This window comes from Biomphalaria glabrata, chromosome 2 (genome assembly GCF_947242115.1).
Source record: "Biomphalaria glabrata chromosome 2, xgBioGlab47.1, whole genome shotgun sequence".
Classification (NCBI taxonomy): domain Eukaryota; kingdom Metazoa; phylum Mollusca; class Gastropoda; family Planorbidae; genus Biomphalaria; species Biomphalaria glabrata.
In genome coordinates, this window is record NC_074712.1 from 30,074,909 (window position 1) to 30,097,550 (window position 22,642).

Sequence of the window (22,642 nt, forward strand, 5' to 3'; positions counted from 1 at the left end):
AAGTTCGAGAGACAAAAATCAGAATATCTCTCTCTCTCTCTCTCTCTCTCTCTCTGTACATAATAATTTTGAAGATTTATTTTGAGGACAATATCCGCCTTAGATAACACGCTGCCACTTGGTGTATAAAGTCAACAAACCACTGGGCCAGCCTAGAAGCACTTCTATACACAGCCATGGTTTGTATCTTAGGAAGAAGATGTTAAGCTGGCGCAGAAGATGACACATTTTGATAACATTTGTTGACCGTACTAGCAGCGTACACAGGGACGCAATCGTTGTTCCTAGCTTACTTCCCTTTATTTAAAAAAAAAAAACACACAAAACTTTGCTTTTAGCTCTTATTAGGTGTACAACTCTGTAAAATGCTTTGCATGTGCAAACTATCTAAATGGAAGTAATTTTAGATTTTGTCATTCATGTCCATTAAGGCAGATGTTTTGAAACAAAGTATTAACCTTCGATCCCTTGACAAGACCTTTGTCTAATTATAATTATTTGTTTGTTTGCATTTCTTGGTCGACTTTTTAATTGGTGTGGTTGGAAACCTCGCAATGGAGTTGGATATTTTGTAGGACATTGATTACCGGCTATTTAACAGCGCTTGAATTGTATGCTTGACACTTTGAAATCACAGTGACTAGTATAGAAGACTGGGTTGACCAGCGATTGTTTGACATGTATCTCTGGGTTTGGTCCAAACTGGAAGAAGAGGCTGAACGTTATTTAATATAGAAAGTAGTTTGTTGATTTCTGTATTTACTCTCCTCTGTTTGTATGTTTGTTAATTTATGTGTATTTACTCTCCTCTGTTTGTATGCTTGTTTCTGTATTTACTCTCCTCTGTTTGTATGTTTGTTAATTTCTGTATGTACTCTCCCCCTGTTTGTATGTTTGTTAGTTTATGTGTATTTACCCTCCCCTGTTTGTATGTTTGTTAGTGTGATTGTTTGAGATGTAGACAACTAGTTGCTAATAGTCTCTATACATTGTTTGTGTTTGTGAAATGTAGACTTACAATGTGTGTGTGTCTGTGTGTGCGTACGAAGCTGACATAAGAGATCGATACAGAACGTGACCGTTCATTTTGTCTAGCATTGAGTTGAGGGGCGAGATCCTGTAGTTTGGGACATTAATGCCGTCTTCTTTCTAATTAATTTTTCTTTTCACACTGATCACAGATGACATGTACAAAAAAAGTAAGTCTCTAATGTGTACGTGTGTGTCTGTATGTGTGGTATAAGAGGGAGTGAAGAGGAAAAACGTTTGAAGTGAGTAGGGAAGAGGGGAGGGGCGCCATAGCTGTCGTCATCGGCACAATCGGGTTTCTCCCTAGGCTCTAGAAATCGATAAAAGGAACTTTTTTTTATTTCATCATAAGAATAGGTCAGTATACAAGGACCAACTGGTCATCTGTTTTCGGGGGAATTAATGAGAATGGTTTTCCCCTTGCGCAATTAGGTCAACGTTTCGGGATGTGTCCGTTATGTCAAGCTGCACTTCTAATAGTTGGGATCGATGGATCCATCAATATGTAAGAGTAAGGATGTGTGTGTGTGTGTGTGTGTACGTTATCGAACCTCAGATCTGTGAGGCTGGGGTGCAGGAGGCTGCTGGAGAGGGGCGTTGATTCTGTGGACTTGCTAGATAGATTTTTGTGTTCTTTCTTCGTCTTCTTTAAGTTTGAACAGATCAATAGCATCTAGTTTGTTCAGTCAAGCCGTGATGAAATGCCAGGGTCAAGGACTCTGTGACAACTTTAAAATCTTGAGTTTTGTTGATCTTCCACTGAAGGTTGTCTTGATGTGTGAGAGAGGGACCTCCTCTCCTTGCAGCAATACAGCTATTAGTCGACACTTGTTTTATTCAGTTTTTAAACTTATCTCTATCTATCTATCTATCTATCTATCTATCTATCTATCTATCTATCTATCTATCTATCTATCTATCTATCTATCTATCCATCCATCCATCCATCCATCTCGTAAGTCCGTCCGCCTGTCTGTCTGTTGTCTGTCCGTCCGTCCGTCTATCCGCCTGTCTGTCTGTCTCTTTTTTATTCTATTCTGACTGTCTCTGTTTATTTTTCCGTCCGTCTGTTGGTCTGCAGTTATGCCATATCTGCCTAACTCTCTTGTCCGTTTCTCTGGATGTCTGTCTCTATAGTTTCTGTAATGTCTGAAGGTTAGAGAACCAGTAACGGTAGAACCTGTACCAAGTCTGAGTGTTTTCCCCGAAGGCCATCTTCTCTTGTTATTTGCTGTTTAATTGGTTTCACCCCAGGCCATAAAACTATTGAATTTGTAGATAGGGATGTGATTTCTCTTCTAATTGACATTTACCTACCAAGTCCCTCCAACCTTGGCTTTCAATGAGACTTCTGGGAGTGTACGCTAGCAATTAGTCAAATTGGTTTGAACTACTGTTGTTATTATACAACTTCAGGGTCCAGAAAACCAGAGAATCAACCAATCTAGAGAGAACATAGAAACACGTATTAGTGGGATGAGATTGATTTTAATCGGATGTCCCTTCAATAGATAATGGATGAAATGTGTATACATCATAACTATTTTGTTCAACAAGAGTTGACTTGCTTATTATGTGTTCTCCAGTTTTATTATTTGACTGAAATACTGAATCGAAGAGCAAGCTTAGTGTTAAACGTGTACATAATATAGTCAATTCTTTGTTGTAAGTAAGAGTTCCAGAGTGAGAGGGTTGTGGGCATAGGTAAAAGGCCGATTTCGGCTGCATGCCATTACTTGACATTTGCAGAGAGGAAGACTGATTTCAAGGGATTTAAAGAGCATTCTAAAGTAACCACTCATTCGATTTTTCTTTCAAACAAACAAAATAAAAATAGTTCCCCCCCCCTTTTATAGAGCTTTGATAGTCACCAAATTGACAAGTCTATCTCAACTTTATCCCGATCCCAAGGATTAGAAACCTTTCGTCTGACACAGTCTTAGAGCTAATTGACCGGAAAGCTTATCACAAGGTCGTCAAGATTTATAGGAACCTTCAAGAACGAAGTTTTTAGTCAGTGTGTCATCACTGTAACGTACGGGGAGGTCGAGATACCGAGGATAAGATGAGCGTGCTAAAGGTCCGAAATAAATGTTGAAATTAATTGAACTGGAACAAAGAAACAACGAAAAATTATAATATAAGAGTATTTCTTACTAACACAGGACTTTAAATGACATGAGAATATCTCTTACTTTAAATGACATGAGCGTATATCTGTCTAAAAATGTACTTTGCCCGATCTGAGAGTAGTTCTCTCAACCTCTGCACATCACTCTTATTGCTCGTGTGACCCTGAGCAGTAGCAGTCCTCTGAAGAGATCAAATCTAGATGTCGCAAACAACGTTAATATGACTATTCACACCAAGCAAGCGCTTTGAAATACTAAGATACACAATGATACGCTTTGAAACACTAAGATACACGATTATACGAGTTTTTATTGTTGATGGAGAGAGCCAATGTACAAGATAGTCTTAGCAACTAGTTGAAAGGATCTTGGGCTACTCATCTGAATGTGTGGTTAGTCTTCTTGAAATCTGGGAGTCCGCTGTGCAGCAAAATAAAACAATGTCGAAAGACAAACGGATCCACTGGGCTTATTATGTTTGTTTGTTTTTTAATTTAGTCTTTTCATTTGTTTTTGACCGATAAAACAAACTTTTCTTAGTTCTCCATTGTGTTCGTCTTGAATGGTCCCTTTGGAGCTTAAGTTATGGGCCCTGTCGCGATGAACCTGCTACGAGCCATGGTTGTTACGTCACTGTATTGGACCATCACATAAGTTTCACTGGACAGGCAGTCTATGTTATGGCTGTAGAGTAGATGTGTGTACAGTCTATGTTATGGCTGTAGAGTAGATGTGTGTACAGTCTATGTTATGGCTGTAGAGTAGATGTGTTTACAGTCTATGTTATGGCTGTAGAGTAGATGTGTGTACATTCAATGTTATGGCTGTAGAGTAGATGTGTGTACAGTCTATGTTATGGCTGTAGAGAAGATGTGTTTACAGTCTATGTTATGGCTGTAGAGTAGATGTGTGTACAGTCTATGTTATGGCTGTAGAGAAGATGTGTTTACAGTCTATGTTATGGCTGTAGAGTAGATGTGTGTACAGTCTATGATATGGATGTAGAGTAGATGTGTGTACAGTCTATGTTATGGCTGTATAGATGTATGAACGGTTTATGTTATGACTGTATAGATGTCTGTACAGCTAATTTTATGGCTGTAAAGTAGATGTGTGTACATCTATATCAAACAAGTCCTGCAATGAACAGGTCCATGACCTAGATTAATGACAGATAAAAAAGACTGTCCGTTCACTCGGTACTGTACTTGAAAATGTCATGTGTCATGAAGGCAAAATGTCATCTCTGTATCAGTTGAAGTACTGTGACCATACTATTACATGTGTTTTGGTAGCTCATTAAGTTCAGTCCAGGTATTCAAGCTGAATGGTGTGGCTCCGGCTGCTACTCCCAAGTTGCAGTTGTTGATTTAACCCAGCTGTTCAGACAGGTCAATCCTAAGGCCAAGCTAATGTTGGCCATCATGAGGACAAATAGGGCCAGATTGGCGTGTTAGTGTTGTGTCACAACGTGGCTGTTTTAAATATTTCTTTGAGACCGAAACATAGCGGACATCAAGGGGAGATCATTGGAATATAGCTCTCTAGTTTTCATAACTGTAGTAGTTGCCGGACCTTGCTCTTTTGTCCACTAACGCCAAAATGGAGGTAACTATGGCTACGTGCGAAGAAGTGTACACTGAAGTAGTCTACTACATATCTAGATCAAATCGTTTTTTTTTTCTTGGGACGTTATTGGATTTGTACTAAATGTTTGGTTTAGTGACTTATCATTTTGGGTAAAGAAAAGTATTTACTATCTCTTTATTACTATTTGACTCTGTGACCATGGCTGTAAATATTTTCGAATGTTCGGTTTCTTCATAGCCATAGCTGTTTCCTTTCCTTTAACTCGTACTATGAACTCACACCTGCGTCAAAGTCAATTAAAAAACAACAACGACAAAAAATTGACTTATTTCGTACACAAACAATGTCTTGCAATGTTTGAACATTGACTTCATTCAACATGGAATGTATTATATACACATTTTTGCCGCTAATTATCTTTGAGAACTATGAATTATAATGTATTTTGTTATTATTGTTTATCAAGTACTATCTCCTTTGCATATTAATGTGAAAGTTGAAGCCAGTTATTACGTTGTTGTTATGTGGCGCAAGGTGCCAATCATTTATTAAACTCCCATTTCTTTTGGATTCTCACTTCTAGGATCAAATGTTGTTTTTTTTTGTTTGACATTCTTCTAATCGTATTGATCTCTCATGTAAGTCTTAGATTTGTCTGTGCTATTAAACTGGGAGAGTTCTACAGACGTTGAATTGTCATGTTTATATATGTCATCTCACAAACTTCCGATTGTCTGTTGAACTTTAAGGACTTGAACAAATAAAAACACTTCAGGAGCGCAACTGTTTTGAAACGTTAAGTTAATACCATTTTGTACATTAACTAGTTCAATGTCAGGCTTACTCACTAGAACTTCAGACAGACTGTGACATGACCTTCTTACATTTCATCATTAAAAAACAACACTGCTTTTACACAACAAAACAAATCTTAATTAACTTTGATCATTTTTACAACAAAGAAGAAGAAGAATACATTTATTATCCCCAAATGAAAATTTGCATTGGCATTAGAAATAATTTCATGAAATGATTCTATTTCCTGACTTACGACGGTAAGTAGCCCACTCGTGCGTTTTTAAATGTTAATGTTGAATGCAAGGACTTTGTGTATGTTTGGACCTTCATTACACTAATGCTGTGTACTACAAGGGAACTAAACAAACAAAATCTTTTTTGTGTGCGTGCAAGTCAGGTTATCGTTCCTCTTTTTTTTATTTTCTTTTTTTTTTTTTTTTCTTTTTTTTTTTTTTTGGGGGGGGGGGGGGGGCGGGGGGGCTTGTTATAGTGAATCTCTTCTAGTAATTAGCGAGAGAATGGATGGCTAACACTTACTTTTTTTTTTTATTTTTTTATTAAGAACTCAACACGTCTCCTGCTTTGACCAACACTGGCCACTGAGTATGCGATACATGTTTGACCTCTACATATTTCTGTAGTTTAGTTCAGTTAATGATTCAATAAAATTTAGAGTGTAACTTTTATTTTTTAAATCATTTTAGGAGCAGGCGGCCAAAGAGAAGTTGAAGTCTGCCACACCCCCGAGCGACGAGAGAGAAGATGACGTGGCCAGCACACCGCCACACATACCTCCCCCCATGAACAAGAGGACACGGAGAGGAGCCGTCTCTGCCGAGGTGTACAGAGAAGAGGATGCCGCCCAATACGTCAAAAAGGTGAGGACAGAGGAGGCCTTAGCAGAGTGTCACTCTCTCTCTCTCTTGGGTTCTATACTCTATGTTGCTGGTGTAGGGGTAGGATTCAATCAGTAGGCCCTGTAAGCGTAATAGAGGAATGTTGCCTGTAGTTATCGTTTATAGCAATCTAGTTTAAAACAACTTAGATACTACTAAGTAACACGGAGGTATAATATATCAGACTTTATTTACAAGACTCTCATGTGCTATACAAATCGTTCTCACTAATTAGCGTTATAGGTTTAAAATGTTCCAAAACACATCTTTAACTAGGTAACATACAATCCAGATCATAAGTAATAAGTAATTAGTCAATGAGAGCGCAAACATTACCCCGATACAATACATGAAAAATACATCCCCTTTAAAAACACCATTCTGACCAAGACCAGATCAGCACACCAACTGACTAGACTCTAGACTGACCGCTAGAAACCTTATTGTCTCCCCTTGAAAACCCCGTGCTAAAACAGTTCACCCACTCACAACTACTAAAATAAACAAACACACACACACAATCTCACATCTTACTTCCCCCCGCTCTTGACACAGAGCGCGGGGCCCTGGGCAAGTGTCATATGGTGGGCCCTGGGCAAGTGTCATATGGTGGGCCCTGAGTCTATATATCCCGTGGGCTACCACATCATGCTAAGTCCGCCTCTAATGCTGTACCGGCCTTATTTTTGCTACTAAACATAGTAGCTAACGTAGGTACTGTACTATTGACCTTTCAATAACTACATACTGTATGGTAATTATTCTGCATAAAAGATTTCGCATTTTAAGGTTAATAAACGTAACTAATCATTCAAAAACATTTTGCATGAAAAATTCACAATCTTGACACTAATAATTTCCGCTAAGCTGGAGTGGGAAAGTAACTATTAATTACAGAGCAGTGCCATAACACTTGCAATAACTAAATTGTTGCTTAGACGGTCACAGAGGGATTCAGTTACGGAACTTTCCAGGCTTGTCGCTTTGCAAAATGCGTTAATAATAATAGTATGGAACTTCTCTTCCTATGCGCGGTCCGAAATCTGAAGCCAAATGGAGTTTCTTTAAGAACAAGGTGTGCGATAGGAGCTACAGTTGTGCCTTGACGTTCGGAGATCCGACTTTTGTGGAAGGGCTATACCACTGGTTTTCAAAATAAAGAATGAAAAAAAAAATACTCCCACGGCCACCCGATGTATGGTAGCCTGTTACAGTCTAGCACACACTAACTGGTTCAAGCGAGACCAATCGATAGAGTAGGCCTCACCACTGACATCGCAACCTGTGTAGACCAATACATCGTTGACCGTCACATGTCGTCACGTCAGGAACAGTTAGCATGTACAGGTTTTTAAGAGGATGGGAAATTGCAATTTAATTATTTAGGAAATTCAAGTGTTAGGGAATGTCTTGTGATACTAAAAATACTGTACGTATATGAAATTTATACCTCGGAAATTAAATTTCGCGGGCGGTCTCGGAACGTAGCTCCCTCGAAAGTCAAGAAAATATATTTCTTTATTAATTTTCATTTAAAATATTCTTTTTCAAAAGTTGCATTTTTTGTTACAACACTATAAATGACCTATGACTCTTTCATGTAGAAATAACTATAGCCCAGCAACTGGTTCAAACTTGAATCACTACGCATTTTCCTATTCAAATCCGATCACTAGCGGATCCAGAACTATGGAGTGGGGGGGGGGGCGATTTTTTTCCAAACCCTAACCCTAACGCCGAGTAAACCCTAAACCTATATATATATAGGAGCAGTGTTTCTCAACCTTCAGCGAAAAAATAAAAAAAAGTCATGTTGAGGCCTTTCTCTTGCAAGCTTGGAGGTCTGGGGGAGCGCTGTAAAATTCCCCTAGTAGGGTTCGGGGCGAAGCCTCGACGCAAAAATCATTTTCTTTCATTCTTCACTGCATAAACACATTCTCCCTACATCCACAGCTCATTATTTATCAGTGGGGTTCGGGGCGAAGCCCCGACGCTAAAAGCGTTTTCTTGCATTCTTCACTTCAGAAACGCATCCTTCTGTCTAGTTCTGAAATCAGTAGCTCATTATTTATTAGTGCGGTTCGGGGCAAACCCCCACGCAAAAAGCGTTTTCTTGCATTCTTCACTGCAGAAACGCATTCTCCTAACATTTATAGCTCATTATTCATCAGTGAGTTCGGGTCGGAGCCCAATCACGAAAAGCGTTTTCTTGCATTCTTCACTGAAGAAACGCATTCTCCTGACCTACAGCTCATTATTCATCCTATTATAAAGGACCTTTTGAATAATGTTGAAAAATATTCTAATATAAATTTTTACGCCCTTAATACATTGCAAATAAAACCGATTTGTTCCTTAAAAAGATTAGATACCCCACATCTTTAGATTAAGGCTTTGAGGATCACCGCCGAAAAAAAATTATTCGATAAATAATATTCAATAAAATACAAGCATAAATTGTGAGTTATAGTCCAAAACTTATTTAACTAGAAATATATCAGATTGAGTAAAGGTTGGAAAAAGGAGATTGGAAAAAAATTATTTGGGTTTAGAACTCATCTCAATCGTGACTCTTATACTGAAAAATTAAGTTTGAATTAAAACTTTTCCAAAGCAAAGTCTTTCTTAAAATAATTAAGATAAACTCATGTAAAATTACACAAACTCTCTCTGGAAAGGGGAGGGAGCGATAAGAGTGAAAACGATTAATCCTCACTCCTTTTTATAATTTCTGCTAATGATTGCATTTGGCATTAAAGAATAGGGTTGGGGCGACTCGATATAAGAATTTAATTTTATAGCATGTATAGATTATATTAGTGACAGATTTTTTTTATTTTGTAATTTCTTAACTATAATACAAAAAGAAAAAGTATTGGTTTGCCCCATGGGGGGAAGGTGATTGCATGTATCGCCCCTCCCACCTGATACAACCTTTTTTCATTTTATATTTACTAATGATAAAATTTGAGATTAGAGTGTGGTGCGACATAATATACAATGGGTTCACGTAGTTTATATTATATACATATTCAACTAATTTTGTTCACATACAATGATTTCTCCGTAAATTAGGACCGCCCCCCCACTCAGAGGACTAGAGTGGGGAGGGCAGTACATGCAATCACCCCCCCCCCACCCCACCCCACCAAATCGGCAAAAATACCTGAAGGAGAGCGACATAATATAAAATTTATATATTAATTCAACTAATTTTGTTCACAAACTATGATTTGTCCATAAAAGTAGGACCGCCCCCCCCCCCACTCAAAGGTTTTAGGTGGGAAGGGCAGTAGAGGTATTCGATCCCCACACCATCGGCCAAGAGGGGAACGACATAATATAACGATCGGTTAAAATACCAATAACAAGTTGTAATCATATAGATATTCAATTGATTCTGTTAGCAAGCTGTAATTTCTACATATAAATTGGACCGCCCTCCCACTCGAAAGTTTATAGGGGGGGGGGGGGCGGAATTGATGCCATCGCCCGCTCCCGACCCCACCATGTCGACCAACAGTTTACTAGGAGGGGGGGGGCGAAATAATCTAAAAATAGGTTTAAATATAATTATATAATAATATAATAATTAGTATATATTATTAAAATAAGTAATAAATTCGTATACAACCCTTAGGGGGGTCGGCCTAGTGGGGGGGGGGGCGATCGCCCTAACCCTGGATCCGCCAGTGAATCCGACTGGATGTTAATTGGTCGCTTCCGGCTAATTGTTTTTTATTGGCTTTAAGGTGAATTGTTAAACAATGATAGCCTCATAAGATGCTGTCTTGACCGAAACTGAACGGTATTTCAAATCAAAATGTCCTATTAAGATTTTACATGGTAATTGGTATCATATAGATGCCGAGAAGTTTCCAAAATATTGATTAAGAAGTCCTAGTTAATAAGAATTGAACTGGATAGCGAAGCTGAAAGTGACAAGAAAATCTACGATCGCGGGGTCCCCCTCAGGCGCGGTTGCCCTACTTGCTACCCTCTAGGGCCGCTACTGGGTGAGGACATAATGTTTGTACAGCAGCATCAGACTTGATCTTATGTACCAGCCAACATACAGGCGCTTCACGTTGCCCTGCCTCGCGTGGAAACGAACCTTAGAGGAAGTGGTTAGGCTAAATGGGTAGCAACACAAGACTCCCGTGGGGATGCCCACGGGTAGACGAGAGTCAACCCATTGCACGGGCGGAGTTGTAAAAAAGCCCCCACAAACACGTCCCACATCCATGCGCTGTTCCTCAAAGGGACCGTTACATAAATGGCGGGTCCCGCACAGCTAGCTTGGTACAACGAAGGAAAATGGCGGAGGCTCCCGGTGCCCTCGGCCTTCGGCCATGTGCAGCCAAGCATGGGTCGGGGGCCAAAGGCATTGGAAACAGCAATGTTTTACATAGGCATTGACTCGGGTCTCTCTCAAACAGAACTGTGTTCTCACAGGTTTTTTTTTTTTTTTTACTGTTTGGCGTCCAAACAGGTTTTTTTTTTCAAACTTAGGGCTCGAAGAGGCTTCGGCTCAGCCCTTGGACATCAACAAGGACCAGTGAAGAGTCATCCAATACCACGAAGGAAACAGTAGTTGTTAGCGGCCCCCGAAAGGGGAAAAGATGCTATTAGTTTTGTTTGGCCTGTCTAGATCTAGACTTAGATATAGACTTAGATCTAGATATAGACTTAGATCTAACTCTAGATCTGGACTTAGATTTCTAGATCTAGGCTTAGATCTAGTTCTAGACCTAGACTTAGATCTAAAACTAGGTCTAGATCTAGCTAGATCTATGTCTAGTTTGTATGACAAATGACAATGGAGATATTAATTTGTATTTGCGAGGGGAAAGTCTTGTTGTCCACATTGTAGCTTCAAGTAGGTCAAGAATGATTTGTTTTCGTGTTGCTAATTTATCTAATTTTGTTAGAAGAATACATCTTTTGAAGTTTCTCTTTATTACAATGCAACATGTTATAATTAATTATTATTTTAAAAAATATAAGTGTACGCTAAATGAATATATGGAGATGCTGTGGCTGAGGGGTAAAGCACTTGGAACTGGAAGTCCCGTGTTTGAATCCTGTCTTTGTAACCTTGTTTTTTTTAACTCTGTCATTGTAAGACAATTAACGTTGATAGTGTTTCATTCTTCTGGGCCAGTTAATTAACAAGTAGTAGACATCCCCCCCCCCCCAAATGAACAAGCTCTGGAATTCATTATCTTTGGTTTATAATTATTTATTTTAAGACCACCCACAAAAAAACTTTTTTTGATTAAAACTTTCCAAGTAAAACCCCAGCCTTACTTATTTCACATCCCATCTGACAGTAATACTTTATACTTCACTGACATTCATAAACTGGACAACGAATCATTAGACATTTTTGTTTCCCAGTGTAACATGGATTTCTAACATGGATTTCTACGGTATGCCTCTATGAATCAGTCTTACTAATGCTTTTACCTTTTACCTTTACCTATCCCTTAGTCTGTTGGACCGTTGGGGCACCAGGCAAGATTTGTCGACCGTCTTTCTCCATTCCTCCCTTTTTTTTTGCCTTGTTCAGAACCTCTCTCAATGGCAGGCCTGTCCATTCTTTAATGTTGTCCTCCCATCGCTTTTTCTGTCTGCCTCTTCTTCTTTCCCCTGGCACTGTTCCCTGAAGGAAGGTCTTTGCGAGCCCCGTAGATCTTGTAATGTGGCCAAAGGTTTTAAGCTTTCGTTTTTTCACAATAGTAAGCAGGTCGTCATGAGCTCCGATCGCTACAGTAACCCTGTGTCTGATTTCTTGGTTTGTGATGCGGTCTTTGAATGTGATGCCTAGGATCCTTCTGTAGCATCTCAATTCCATTGCTAGGATCCTCCTCTCAAGCTCTGCATTCAACGTCCACGACTCACAAGCATATAAAAATGTGGCCATGACCAGAGAGCGCATCAGTCTAATTTTGGTGCCGAGGGCTAAGCCCTTATCTTTCCATATTATTTTAAGTTTTGAAAGGGCTGCTGTGGACTGTGCTATTCGGGCCAATAATTCGGGTTTTGTTCCCTCATCTGAGACAATAGCTCCGAGGTATTTGAAGCTGTTAACACTAGTTAACTTTTCACCTCCAATACTGATGCCTCTTTTAAAGCCCTGGTGGCTATTGGTCATAATTTGAGTTTTTTCGGCATTTATTTGCATGCCATATGCTGCGGAAGTCTTGTCAATGCGCATCACCATGTCAGCTAGTTCTTCTTACTAATGCTATAAAAGGTTAACTTCACTGTAACATTCAACACAAATGTTTCGGGATCCGTCAAAGAGCCCTGCGCTCAATGGACTCAACGCTTCTAGTGGTGCCACATTTCTCCCTCAAAAGCTACTCTCTGCTGGCTTTTTTCAGTACACGGACCAAAGGTTTGGAACTCACTCCACTCCCCATCGATCTCAGACAGACGACATGCTACACTCCATTCAAGAAGAACATTAAGTACTACCTGTTTAAAACTTGTTTAGATTAGTTTGTCATTTGAGCTCCTCCTGTTTGTGTTTGTAACTTATGATGTTCTCACAGCGCCTTGAGCCTACATTTCGTTTGTTATCAGCGCTCGATAAATACAATATAGTAGTAGTCTTTATTAGAGATGTCATTTCTTTTCGAGCATTGTGATTGCAACACTACCTCAGACGTAGTAGCCTGGAGAATTGGTTTAGTTTTACTAGTCTCTCATTCATTCACATAGTAACTTTAGAATTAGATTTTGAAAACATCAAAACATTTAGATGAATTTAGATTTTAGAAGGATATGACAAGGGAAATAACCCCGATAAAGAAACACCAATACGTAATAAATGAGTTAAGTACCTTGCTTGAGGGCAATTATTTTTTGGCTAACAATGTATGCTTATGGACGTCAAGGTTAATAAAAGAAAAATGCAATGGACGAGAAGAAATAGTTGATTTGAATGTGTACTTCTATTTGCACGTGTACACACAGCTGTGTTTGGTGCATGCACAGCTAGACGTTTTTCTGATCTGTTTCACACACAGCTGTGGTCGGTGCATGCACAGCTAGACGTTTTTTTGATCTGTTTCATGCTCTGTTCACACGGTAAGGCCACAGTTGAGTGTTACTGGTGACATACATTGCATTATGAGTTTCCTAAATTCATTTTCTCTGCTCCATTCATCACTTGTGTTCTTGATTGCCCACATCGCTTGTGTTCATGATTGCCCCAGATACCAGGATGTCAGGGAGAAATTTGTTAGAACACACACCTTAAAAACACTATTCGACAATGTCGACCCTGGGAAGGTACTGGGCTTTGTCCGGGAGGTGGGGTTGTCTACGAAGATCTGATTTTTGAATTGTGAACATATAATATTTACGTAAGATTTTTACCAAATTATTAAATTTTTACTACCTTTACTATTTTAACTGTGAATAGACATTGTTTTTAATGATTTAACTGTATAGAATTTAGCCCTTGTTATGTTAAGGGAGAGTGATCCTTAAAGGATTACGGGCACGACATGGCCTAAATTGTGCCGATGTGCCTAAACTCAAACTCACTTGTGTTGTTGCTACTGACAAGTTGTGATGTAGTGGCTACTAGTTCACTGCTCCACTTAGCGTGTCCCCCCCCCCCCACACACACACACACGACAGCGTGGTCGATATTGTAACGTCACGTCCTACACGGATATTCACTTTTGCTCACCGCTGGTCATGATGTAAACATATAACTTGAGTGGTTTATGATTTACCTTTTGATGGTTCCAGATGTAGTATCAGTAACATATCCAGGCATGTTTGTAGTCTACATGTGATCATTATTTCGATGTGATACATTAGCGAAAATGTTTATCTTGTTCAAGATCTAGTCTTATAAAACTATGTTCTCGGCCGAGGATCACCCAGTTTTTGAATCCCAATAATGCTGAAGCTACAAAAACAATATTGACTTGAGATCTGACTTATTGACTTTAAACACGCATCCTCTCTTTCGAATGACTTCAAATCAGACAATTACTTCTGACAACGTTGTTGAGTTGTAGCTCCAGCACACAGCTAGTAGGAACAAACGTCTTGGTAAACACAAATAAACGTCACTTTTTATTCACAAGCTTTGAACTTAAAGGTGTGTGGATGCACACGTTTAATCTAAAGATGTTAGTGCAACTGACTCCAAGACACGCCCACCATGTGTCTCCGCCGTGATCTCCCTTTCATCAGCTAGTGACGTCTGACCTAAAGTAGTCTTGCTCGTGGCAACATCAGCTAGTGAGAAACTCGTCTGACCTACCAGCCACGTAAAGTAGTCTTGCTCGTGGCAACATCAGCTAGTGAGAAACTCGTCTGACCTACCAGCCACGTAAAGTAGTCTTGCTCGTGGCAACATCAGCTAGTGAGAAACTCGTCTGACCTACCAGCCACGTAAAGTAGTCTTGCTCGTGGCAACATCAGCTAGTGAGAAACTCGTCTGACCTACCAGCCAAGTAAAGTAGTCTTGCTCGTGGCAACATCAGCCAGTACACAAACAGCACATAAGACTCTTCTGTTCTCTTTTTACATTTGGGGACATTAGAAGATCCTTCTTTAGTGAGCTAATTTAAACCAGAGAAAACTGAATTGGTTTCTCATTTGTACTAGAAAATACATTCATCTTTGCAATACTTTTATAAATCAAAGGTGCTATTGCCGTTTTTATTTAATCACGCGTACCCCAAAATGACAAATTTGTCTATTTTTCAAGAGATTTCAATAATTTAAGGAGATTTCCAGGACCTTTTCGTATATTTTGCTATTTCATTAGTTAGTAACGTAGGTCTGAATAGCCCTTAAAAAAGGGTAACGGCTTCATAAAGGAGGAGGAACAGTCTTTTTTTTTTTTAAAGTTACATGTTTTTGTTTTTTAAACACTGAGTGTATTGTAGCAATGTTGCCCTCGATATTGATTCTATTGTATATCATTGAATTTAGTATCAAATTCTTTCTTAAAAGAGCGGACATGTATAATGCGGGCTTTTAAAAAACCGTTAGGTTCTGTTTTCCACCGGACCACGCTGTCAAACGTTTGGGCCCAGCAGGTGAAGAAATATCCAGATTTGATGACTTTCCACTTCCTGTCTCAGCCTCTCGCTTCCACACACATCCGGGGATCTGGAAATAATGAGCCTGTCAATCTGGGTATAAAATCTAAGGCGAGTGCCGAGAACGAGATTCTGAGTTCTGCTTGCTGTTTTATTTCATCACTTACTTCCCTTGTTGAAATGGCTGAAGTCATGACTAGAGAGGTAATGACTTGAGAGAATTGTAGCTAACTACAAAAATCACCAAAGTACTAAAGAAATGTTGTAGTGACATTTAGTATTTTTCTTGGTTTGCGACATAATATATCGTTGGCAGCCTGTTTGCGACATAATATATCGTTGACACTATGTATATAACATCATGTATCGTTGACATCCTGTTTGCGACATTGTCACCAGCCTTAACATATAATTGATCTGTATTTGTATTTATTATGACCTCTACAACATAAACTATTAACAAATCACTTTGTCTTCTGTGCAGGTTGTTCCCAAGGATTACAAAACAATGGCGGCTCTGTCCAAGGCCATCTCCAAGAATGTTTTGTTCTCTCACTTGGACGATAACGAAAGAAGGTAAGACACTCGTTTGGGACATTTGGACTGCCAGTAGTTTTACTGGGTCAACATAGGACCACTGTTGTATTGGAACATTTGGACTGCAAATAGTTTTACTAGAGTCAAGATAGGGCCACTGTTGTATTGGAACATTTGGACTGCAAATAGTTTTACTAGAGTCAAGATAGGGCCACTGCTGTATTGGAACATTTGGACTGCAAATAGTTTTACTAGAGTCAAGATAGGACCACTGTTGTATTGGAACATTTGGACTGCCAGTAGTTTTACTGGGTCAACATAGGACCACTGTTGTATTGGAACATTTGGACTGCAAATAGTTTTACTAGAGTCAAGATAGGACCACTGTTGTATTGGAACATTTGGACTGCAAATAGTTTTACTAGAGTCAAGATAGGACCACTGTTGTATTGGAACATTTGGACTGCAAATAGTTTTACTAGAGTCAAGATAGGACCACTGTTGTATTGGAACATTTGGACTGCAAATAGTTTTACTAGAGTCAAGATAGGGCCACTGTTGTATTGGAACATTTGGACTGCAAATAGTTTTACTAGAGTCAAGATAGGACCACTGTTGTATTGGAACATTTGGACTGCAAATAGTTTTACTAGAGTCAAGATAGGGCCACTGTTGTATTGGAACATTTGGACTGCAAATAGTTTTACTAGAGTCAAGATAGGGCCACTGCTGTATTGGGACATTTGGACTGCAAGTAGTTTTACTGGGTCAACATAGGGCCACTGTTGTATTGGAACATTTGGACTGCAAGTAAATTTACTAGAGTCAAGATAGGGCCACTGTTGTATTGGCACATTTGGACTGACTAGACTATGTTGATCCTTCAAACTGACACTTAGTTTGATGATACACGTTTTATTTCTCTCACCCACTTCCCTAAAGAATCTTGTTATCTTTCTCAATACAAATACAACCTGGAGACATTGGGATTTCTAACGCGAGGCTCAAATACAAAATTTCATCTCAGGTGACAGGCTTTTTTTTTTTGTCTCATCTTGCTCACGTCTAACTTACGGGGAAACCAAACAGCGAAATGTGAAATGAACAGAAGTCCGGTACCTAGAGAAGTCAAACTTGAACGTGGTCTTCGGGAAAGTGAAAAGCAAAGATCATAGAACTGTCAGTCGGTTATAGACCAGATCTATCCAGATTTGACACTGTTGTAGCAGTTGAAGACGAATGACAAGAAATTAGTTTCTTACTACCTGTCTCGGATTAGCCTTCGTGAAAATCTTTCTCAAAGAACGTGTTAGCATTAGGATTGACTGGGGAAAAAGAGTGAGCCTATCTTCTTGGGCATTGCACACAAGGCTGAAACTTGTCTAGTTTAGTTTTTACGTTAGATCTGCCTCATTGCTGCATACTTCCCACAGCGCGCCCCTGCACAGACGAGGACGAGATGATTGTTGACATCTTTATAAATCAATGTGGGTCATACTTACAGAAACCTGCTCCACTGGCAACGAACGATTAGTCCATTGAAACTTACAGAAAACTGCTACACTGGCAACGATTAGTCCATTGAAACTTACAGAAAACTGCCCCCACGAACGATTAGTCCATTGAAACTTACAGAAAACTGCCCCCACGAACGATTAGTCCATTGAAACTTACAGAAAACTGCCCCCACGAACGATTAGTCGATTGAAACTTACAGAAAACTGCCCCCACGAACGATTAGTCGATTGAAACTTACAGAAAACTGCCCCCACGAACGATTAGTCCATTGAAACTTACAGAAAACTGCCCCCACGAACGATTAGTCGATTGAAACTTACAGAAAACTGCCCCCACGAACGATTAGTCCATTGAAACTTACAGAAAACTGCCCCCACGAACGATTAGTCCATTGCGGATGAGGTTGTTGTTGGTTGTAGCGCCAGACAGCTTGTCTTAACACAATACTACAATCAACAGACCTGGTTGTGTCCCTTGTCTCCAACTTGGACTTCCTTTCCTCATCTAAAGGTTGCTTCAGAAATCCTCAGCCAACACGCGCACACACACACTCTCTATAATACACAGGCATGTTCGTTCGTGTTTTGCTGGGTCTAAGTGTTTCACAAACATTGCACCATGGGATATGTTCTACGACTTAAGTAAAGTTAGAAAAGAAACCTAATACACGGCATGGCTCAAAAGAGATGTCTTATTTTAGAATCAATACTGATAATAGAACGAATAGAATGACTTACTGTTACAAGTTACAACCGAAGTGGACATTGCTAGAGTTCATACAATTTAAGAGATATTCGTTGATCTATGCACATGGTATCGTGTGATCTTAAGGAGCAGGCTAATGGGGGGAAAAAGACCAAAACCACTTTATTCAGATCATTTCATTTTTATGTTTATCAAAAGGGTATTTAACACAAAACTTTTTTAAATTGAGAAAACGATGTCCGTTGGAAAAATAGCGTTGACTTTTGGAATGATTTGTAGGTCATCTTAAAGTCGCACACAAAGTCTGGACATTTTGATGAGGTTTGAACCAAATCTCGTCTCTGGTACATCATTGTGTGCAACGACACGAACTGTTCAGTCGAAAGATAAAGTTTTAAATCATTTTAATACAAGAAACTCAAGTTCATAAAACGCAGCTTTGGATATCACGAGTTAAAGCTAATAACTGTATTTGTTTAATTGCAATATAGGAATGGATTTAGTTATAAACTTGTCCACAGTATCAACAGAACACCAACATAACTAGAAAGTAACTCTTGCAATGCTAGATATTACAGTATGAATAGAATACCAACATAACTAGAAAGTAACTCTTGCAATGCTAGATATTACAGTATGAATAGAATACCAACATAACTAGAAAGTAACTCTTGCAATGCTAGATATCAAAGTATCAACAGAACACCAACATAACTAGAAAGTAACTCTTGCACTACATGAATGTCTGACTGTGTAGCTCTAAACCTCTAAGCTACCAACACGAGCTGAGTTTGATGAACGCCTCTACTACAGTACGGACCCCGTTCCCTCCCCACACAACCAGAGCTGATGGAGCAGGCTTAGAACACACTTAGGGCATGGGAGATGTGGATATACAATATCAGTTTTAACAAATGTACAGAAGGAACCTCGATGCTAGCCCAGCTATTACCTATTTATAGACATGTCTCAACCTTTATCTGTGACACAACCTTTGTGTCTTGTAGCGGGCTTGTTTTCTTTACGCTAAAGACTTGACCAGATCGATGTCTCTATTAGGAGAAATGTTTGTGACTTAAGACTGACTCTAGAATTGCGCGGACAAGACGTAATGAAATATATTCTTCAACAGAACGTTATGCATCGAGCGTTACAGAAAGCTATCGCAAAACAATCTTTAAGGTCCTATGTACAAAATGAAACGAAGTCACTTTGATTAACTTTTTTTTAAATATTATTAATTATGTCGTAATTTACTTTAATGTTTATTAAACATTAGTAATTATGTCAAAAATATTTTATTTTGGCACGTGAATTCTAGCTGAAAAAAAAAAATATATAACAAAATCGTACCAAAGGGACAGAATTATTGTTGAGTTAGTTACATCATCCCAACATAACTCCGAAATGTGCAACCTAAAACTTAGGCAAGTGTTCTGATGAATTGTCTTTCTTTCTTATCTTCTTGTTTGATTGGTGTTAGTGGTTTAATCCAGGCTATTTAATAGTAAACTGGCCATTTTGTCTGTAACTCCCCATTTCTTAACAATCTGAAGTCCAGGGGTCCTAGACGTATATCAGAAACGATCAATTGTTCCTCGGAAATCCTGGATTTGTGTTTCTCTGTCAGTTTTAATGTCTGTCTGGAACTCGTGGAACTTGAGTCTCGACTTTAGACTTTTGGGGGGGGGGCACGACACTGTGACAAGAAGACATGTAGGATAGACAAGTTCTGTAGTAGACTGCAAGTAAGCAGTGAATGAATCTCTCTCTCTTTCTCTCTCTCTCTCTCTCTTTATATCTCTCTCAGACTGTCTTTAACTCTGTCTGTATGCCTGCCAGACTGCATTCCTGTTAATCTTTTATGTTATAAAGATAGATCTAGCCTTCCCCCTATTGAGAGAGAGAGAGAGAGAAAGATGTATTTTATAATATACTAATTAGACTCTAGGGACACTGTGTGTAGAGAGTTAGGGTTTAAAAATGCATGAGTTCAATCCCTTAGAATGTGATGTAACATGACTAGTTGCAGACCAAAACTTAGGGACTTGTACTATGTGTGACACCGCAAGTGACTAAAGAAGTCTCGCATTTCAGTCAAATGATGCAAGAAGTGCTTAGAGCTTTTATTTGAAGTATTCCTTAAAAGTAAGTGTAAAAGGAAAAAAAAAACACACTGACTGACTTGACTAAAGCCTTGCCGTCGAGCGTTAAAAATGAACTCAGTTCATGAGCGTACTACCCATACAGCACGGGACCAAGTGGGAATTTCGACCCGCGTCTTTTAGTGATGTATTTACTGATCTGACCTGCAGACCTTATTTATTTAGTTATAAAGTTTGTGGTGGAGACAGTAGGAAATGTTGCATACAGTTGAATGGCCAAAAACCTCGCTTAAGCTTTGCATCTGGTGCCCTGAGCAAACTGTGGACAATCTGGAAGAGTAACATCAGCTTCCAATGAAATTTAAAGCTGCATTATCTTCGCTCTGGTCTCCGTACTCCTATAGAGTTGTGAAAGTTGGACACTAAACGCTGAGACTAAAAGAATTCCAGCCTTTGAGAGTAAACACTACAGAAAAATGCTGGGTATCCGATACCAGGAAAAGAAGACAAATGACTTTGTATTGTCACACGTCAATACTCTGGCTGGCAATACCGGGACAAAAGCTGAGCTGGTTTAGGCTGGTAAGACATGATCCACTTTCTAAAGTCATTCTTTAAGGTGAGAGTGGGGAGGGAACACGAAGAAAGGTCATCCAGTCTGTCTGGAGGACAACGTAAAACAATGGACCAACTTCTCTCTTGATATCCTACTTAGAGAACACCTGATGGAGGGACTTGTTTACTTGAATTGTCACACAGCACCCCGTATAACGAAAGTCAGGGGACAGATGTATGACATGCAAGCTTCACGGTTTGATTGTACGTTTCAACCTCCACCAATAGTTTTGCTTGATGATGTTAGGTACGAGACACATTCTCAGAGTGGTTCCCCTCAACAAAGAATTTCTGAAGTTAAGAAAAATCGGTTGGCGTCCGGCTCAATGCATCGGACCTAAAAAGGAAGATCTGCGCTTCTTCCAGTCTTTAGCTGTTAGGACGAAGCTCTCTATAGTCTCTCTCTCTCTCTCTCTCTCTCTCTCTCTCTCTTATTAGTAATGGGGCCTATATTGTCTATTTACACACGGTTCCAACAGTGTATGTCCGGCACAAAACTTAAGTACACGGTACAACAACAAATACAATGTAACCAAAGCATCACAAAATGGGGGGAAGTAATACCAGTAAACATATTCGCTTGAAACAAATAGTGGTACGTAAGTTAATAAACACATTTTATTTTTAGCTCTCAAGATTTTGAAAGGCTCGTTTCTCTTTTTCAGCGATATTTTTGATGCCATGTTTCCCGTACACCGGCATGCAGGGGAGGTTATAATTCAGCAAGGTAAGTTACCAGAGTTGTAGCCCTTGGTAAAGTTCTGTACTACTATTGAATGTCATGTCTAAGGATGAACCAAGTGTTATGCATGAAAGTAGAAACAAGATTTAATGATGTTTAACTTTGCATTCATAAAATGTAAAAATAGTTTCATTTTGAAACATTTTCTGTCGTTCACTTTGAGACTTGCTTTGGTTTGAAATATCATCATAGAGTATCTTGTAGCCAATTCTTAGCACAGTGAAACTTAGGATTTTCCCACGACATACATATTTTCAACCATTTTTTTTGTAGGTGATGAGGGAGATAACTTTTATGTGATTGATCAAGGAGAAGTGGATGTAAGTGAGAAGACATCAAACATTTCTGACAGTCTACTTTGAACAAACAAACATCAAACATTTCTGACAGTCTACTTTGAACAAACATCAAACATTTCTGACAGTCTACTTTGAACAAACAAACATCAAACATTTCTGACAGTCTACTTTGAACAAACATCAAACATTTCTGACAGTCTACTTTGAACAAACAAACATCAAACATTTCTGACAGTCTACTTTGAACAAACAAACATCAAACATTTCTGACAGTCTACTTTGAACAAACATCAAACATTTCTGACAGTCTACTTTGAACAAACAAACATCAAACATTTCTGACAGTCTACTTTGAACAAACAAACATCAAACATTTCTGACAGTCTACTTTGAACAAACAAACATCAAACATTTCTGACAGTCTACTTTGAACAAACATCAAACATTTCTGACAGTCTACTTTGAACAAACAAACATCAAACATTTCTGACAGTCTACTTTGAACAAACATCAAACATTTCTGACAGTCTACTTTGAACAAACAAACATCAAACATTTCTGACAGTCTACTTTGAACAAACAAACATCAAACATTT

At 39.0% G+C, this 22,642-nt stretch overlaps 1 protein-coding gene across 9 annotated transcripts in view; it reads left to right on the top strand.

The window, feature by feature from the left end:
• Positions 1–22,642, top strand: part of LOC106060390 (cAMP-dependent protein kinase regulatory subunit) — a 136,981-nt gene that overhangs the window by 96,535 nt on the left and 17,804 nt on the right. For 8 of the 9 annotated variants that reach the window (XM_056019995.1, XM_056019997.1, XM_056019996.1 and 5 more), the window contains 4 exons: positions 6,254–6,427; positions 16,010–16,101; positions 21,671–21,732; positions 22,021–22,067. In XM_056019995.1, coding sequence (XP_055875970.1) covers positions 6,254–6,427; positions 16,010–16,101; positions 21,671–21,732; positions 22,021–22,067 — 375 coding nt within the window. Of the gene's footprint in view, positions 1–4,470; positions 4,770–6,253; positions 6,428–16,009; positions 16,102–21,670; positions 21,733–22,020; positions 22,068–22,642 lie in introns of those variants that run through there. The other variant, XM_056019999.1, reaches the window with a different exon arrangement.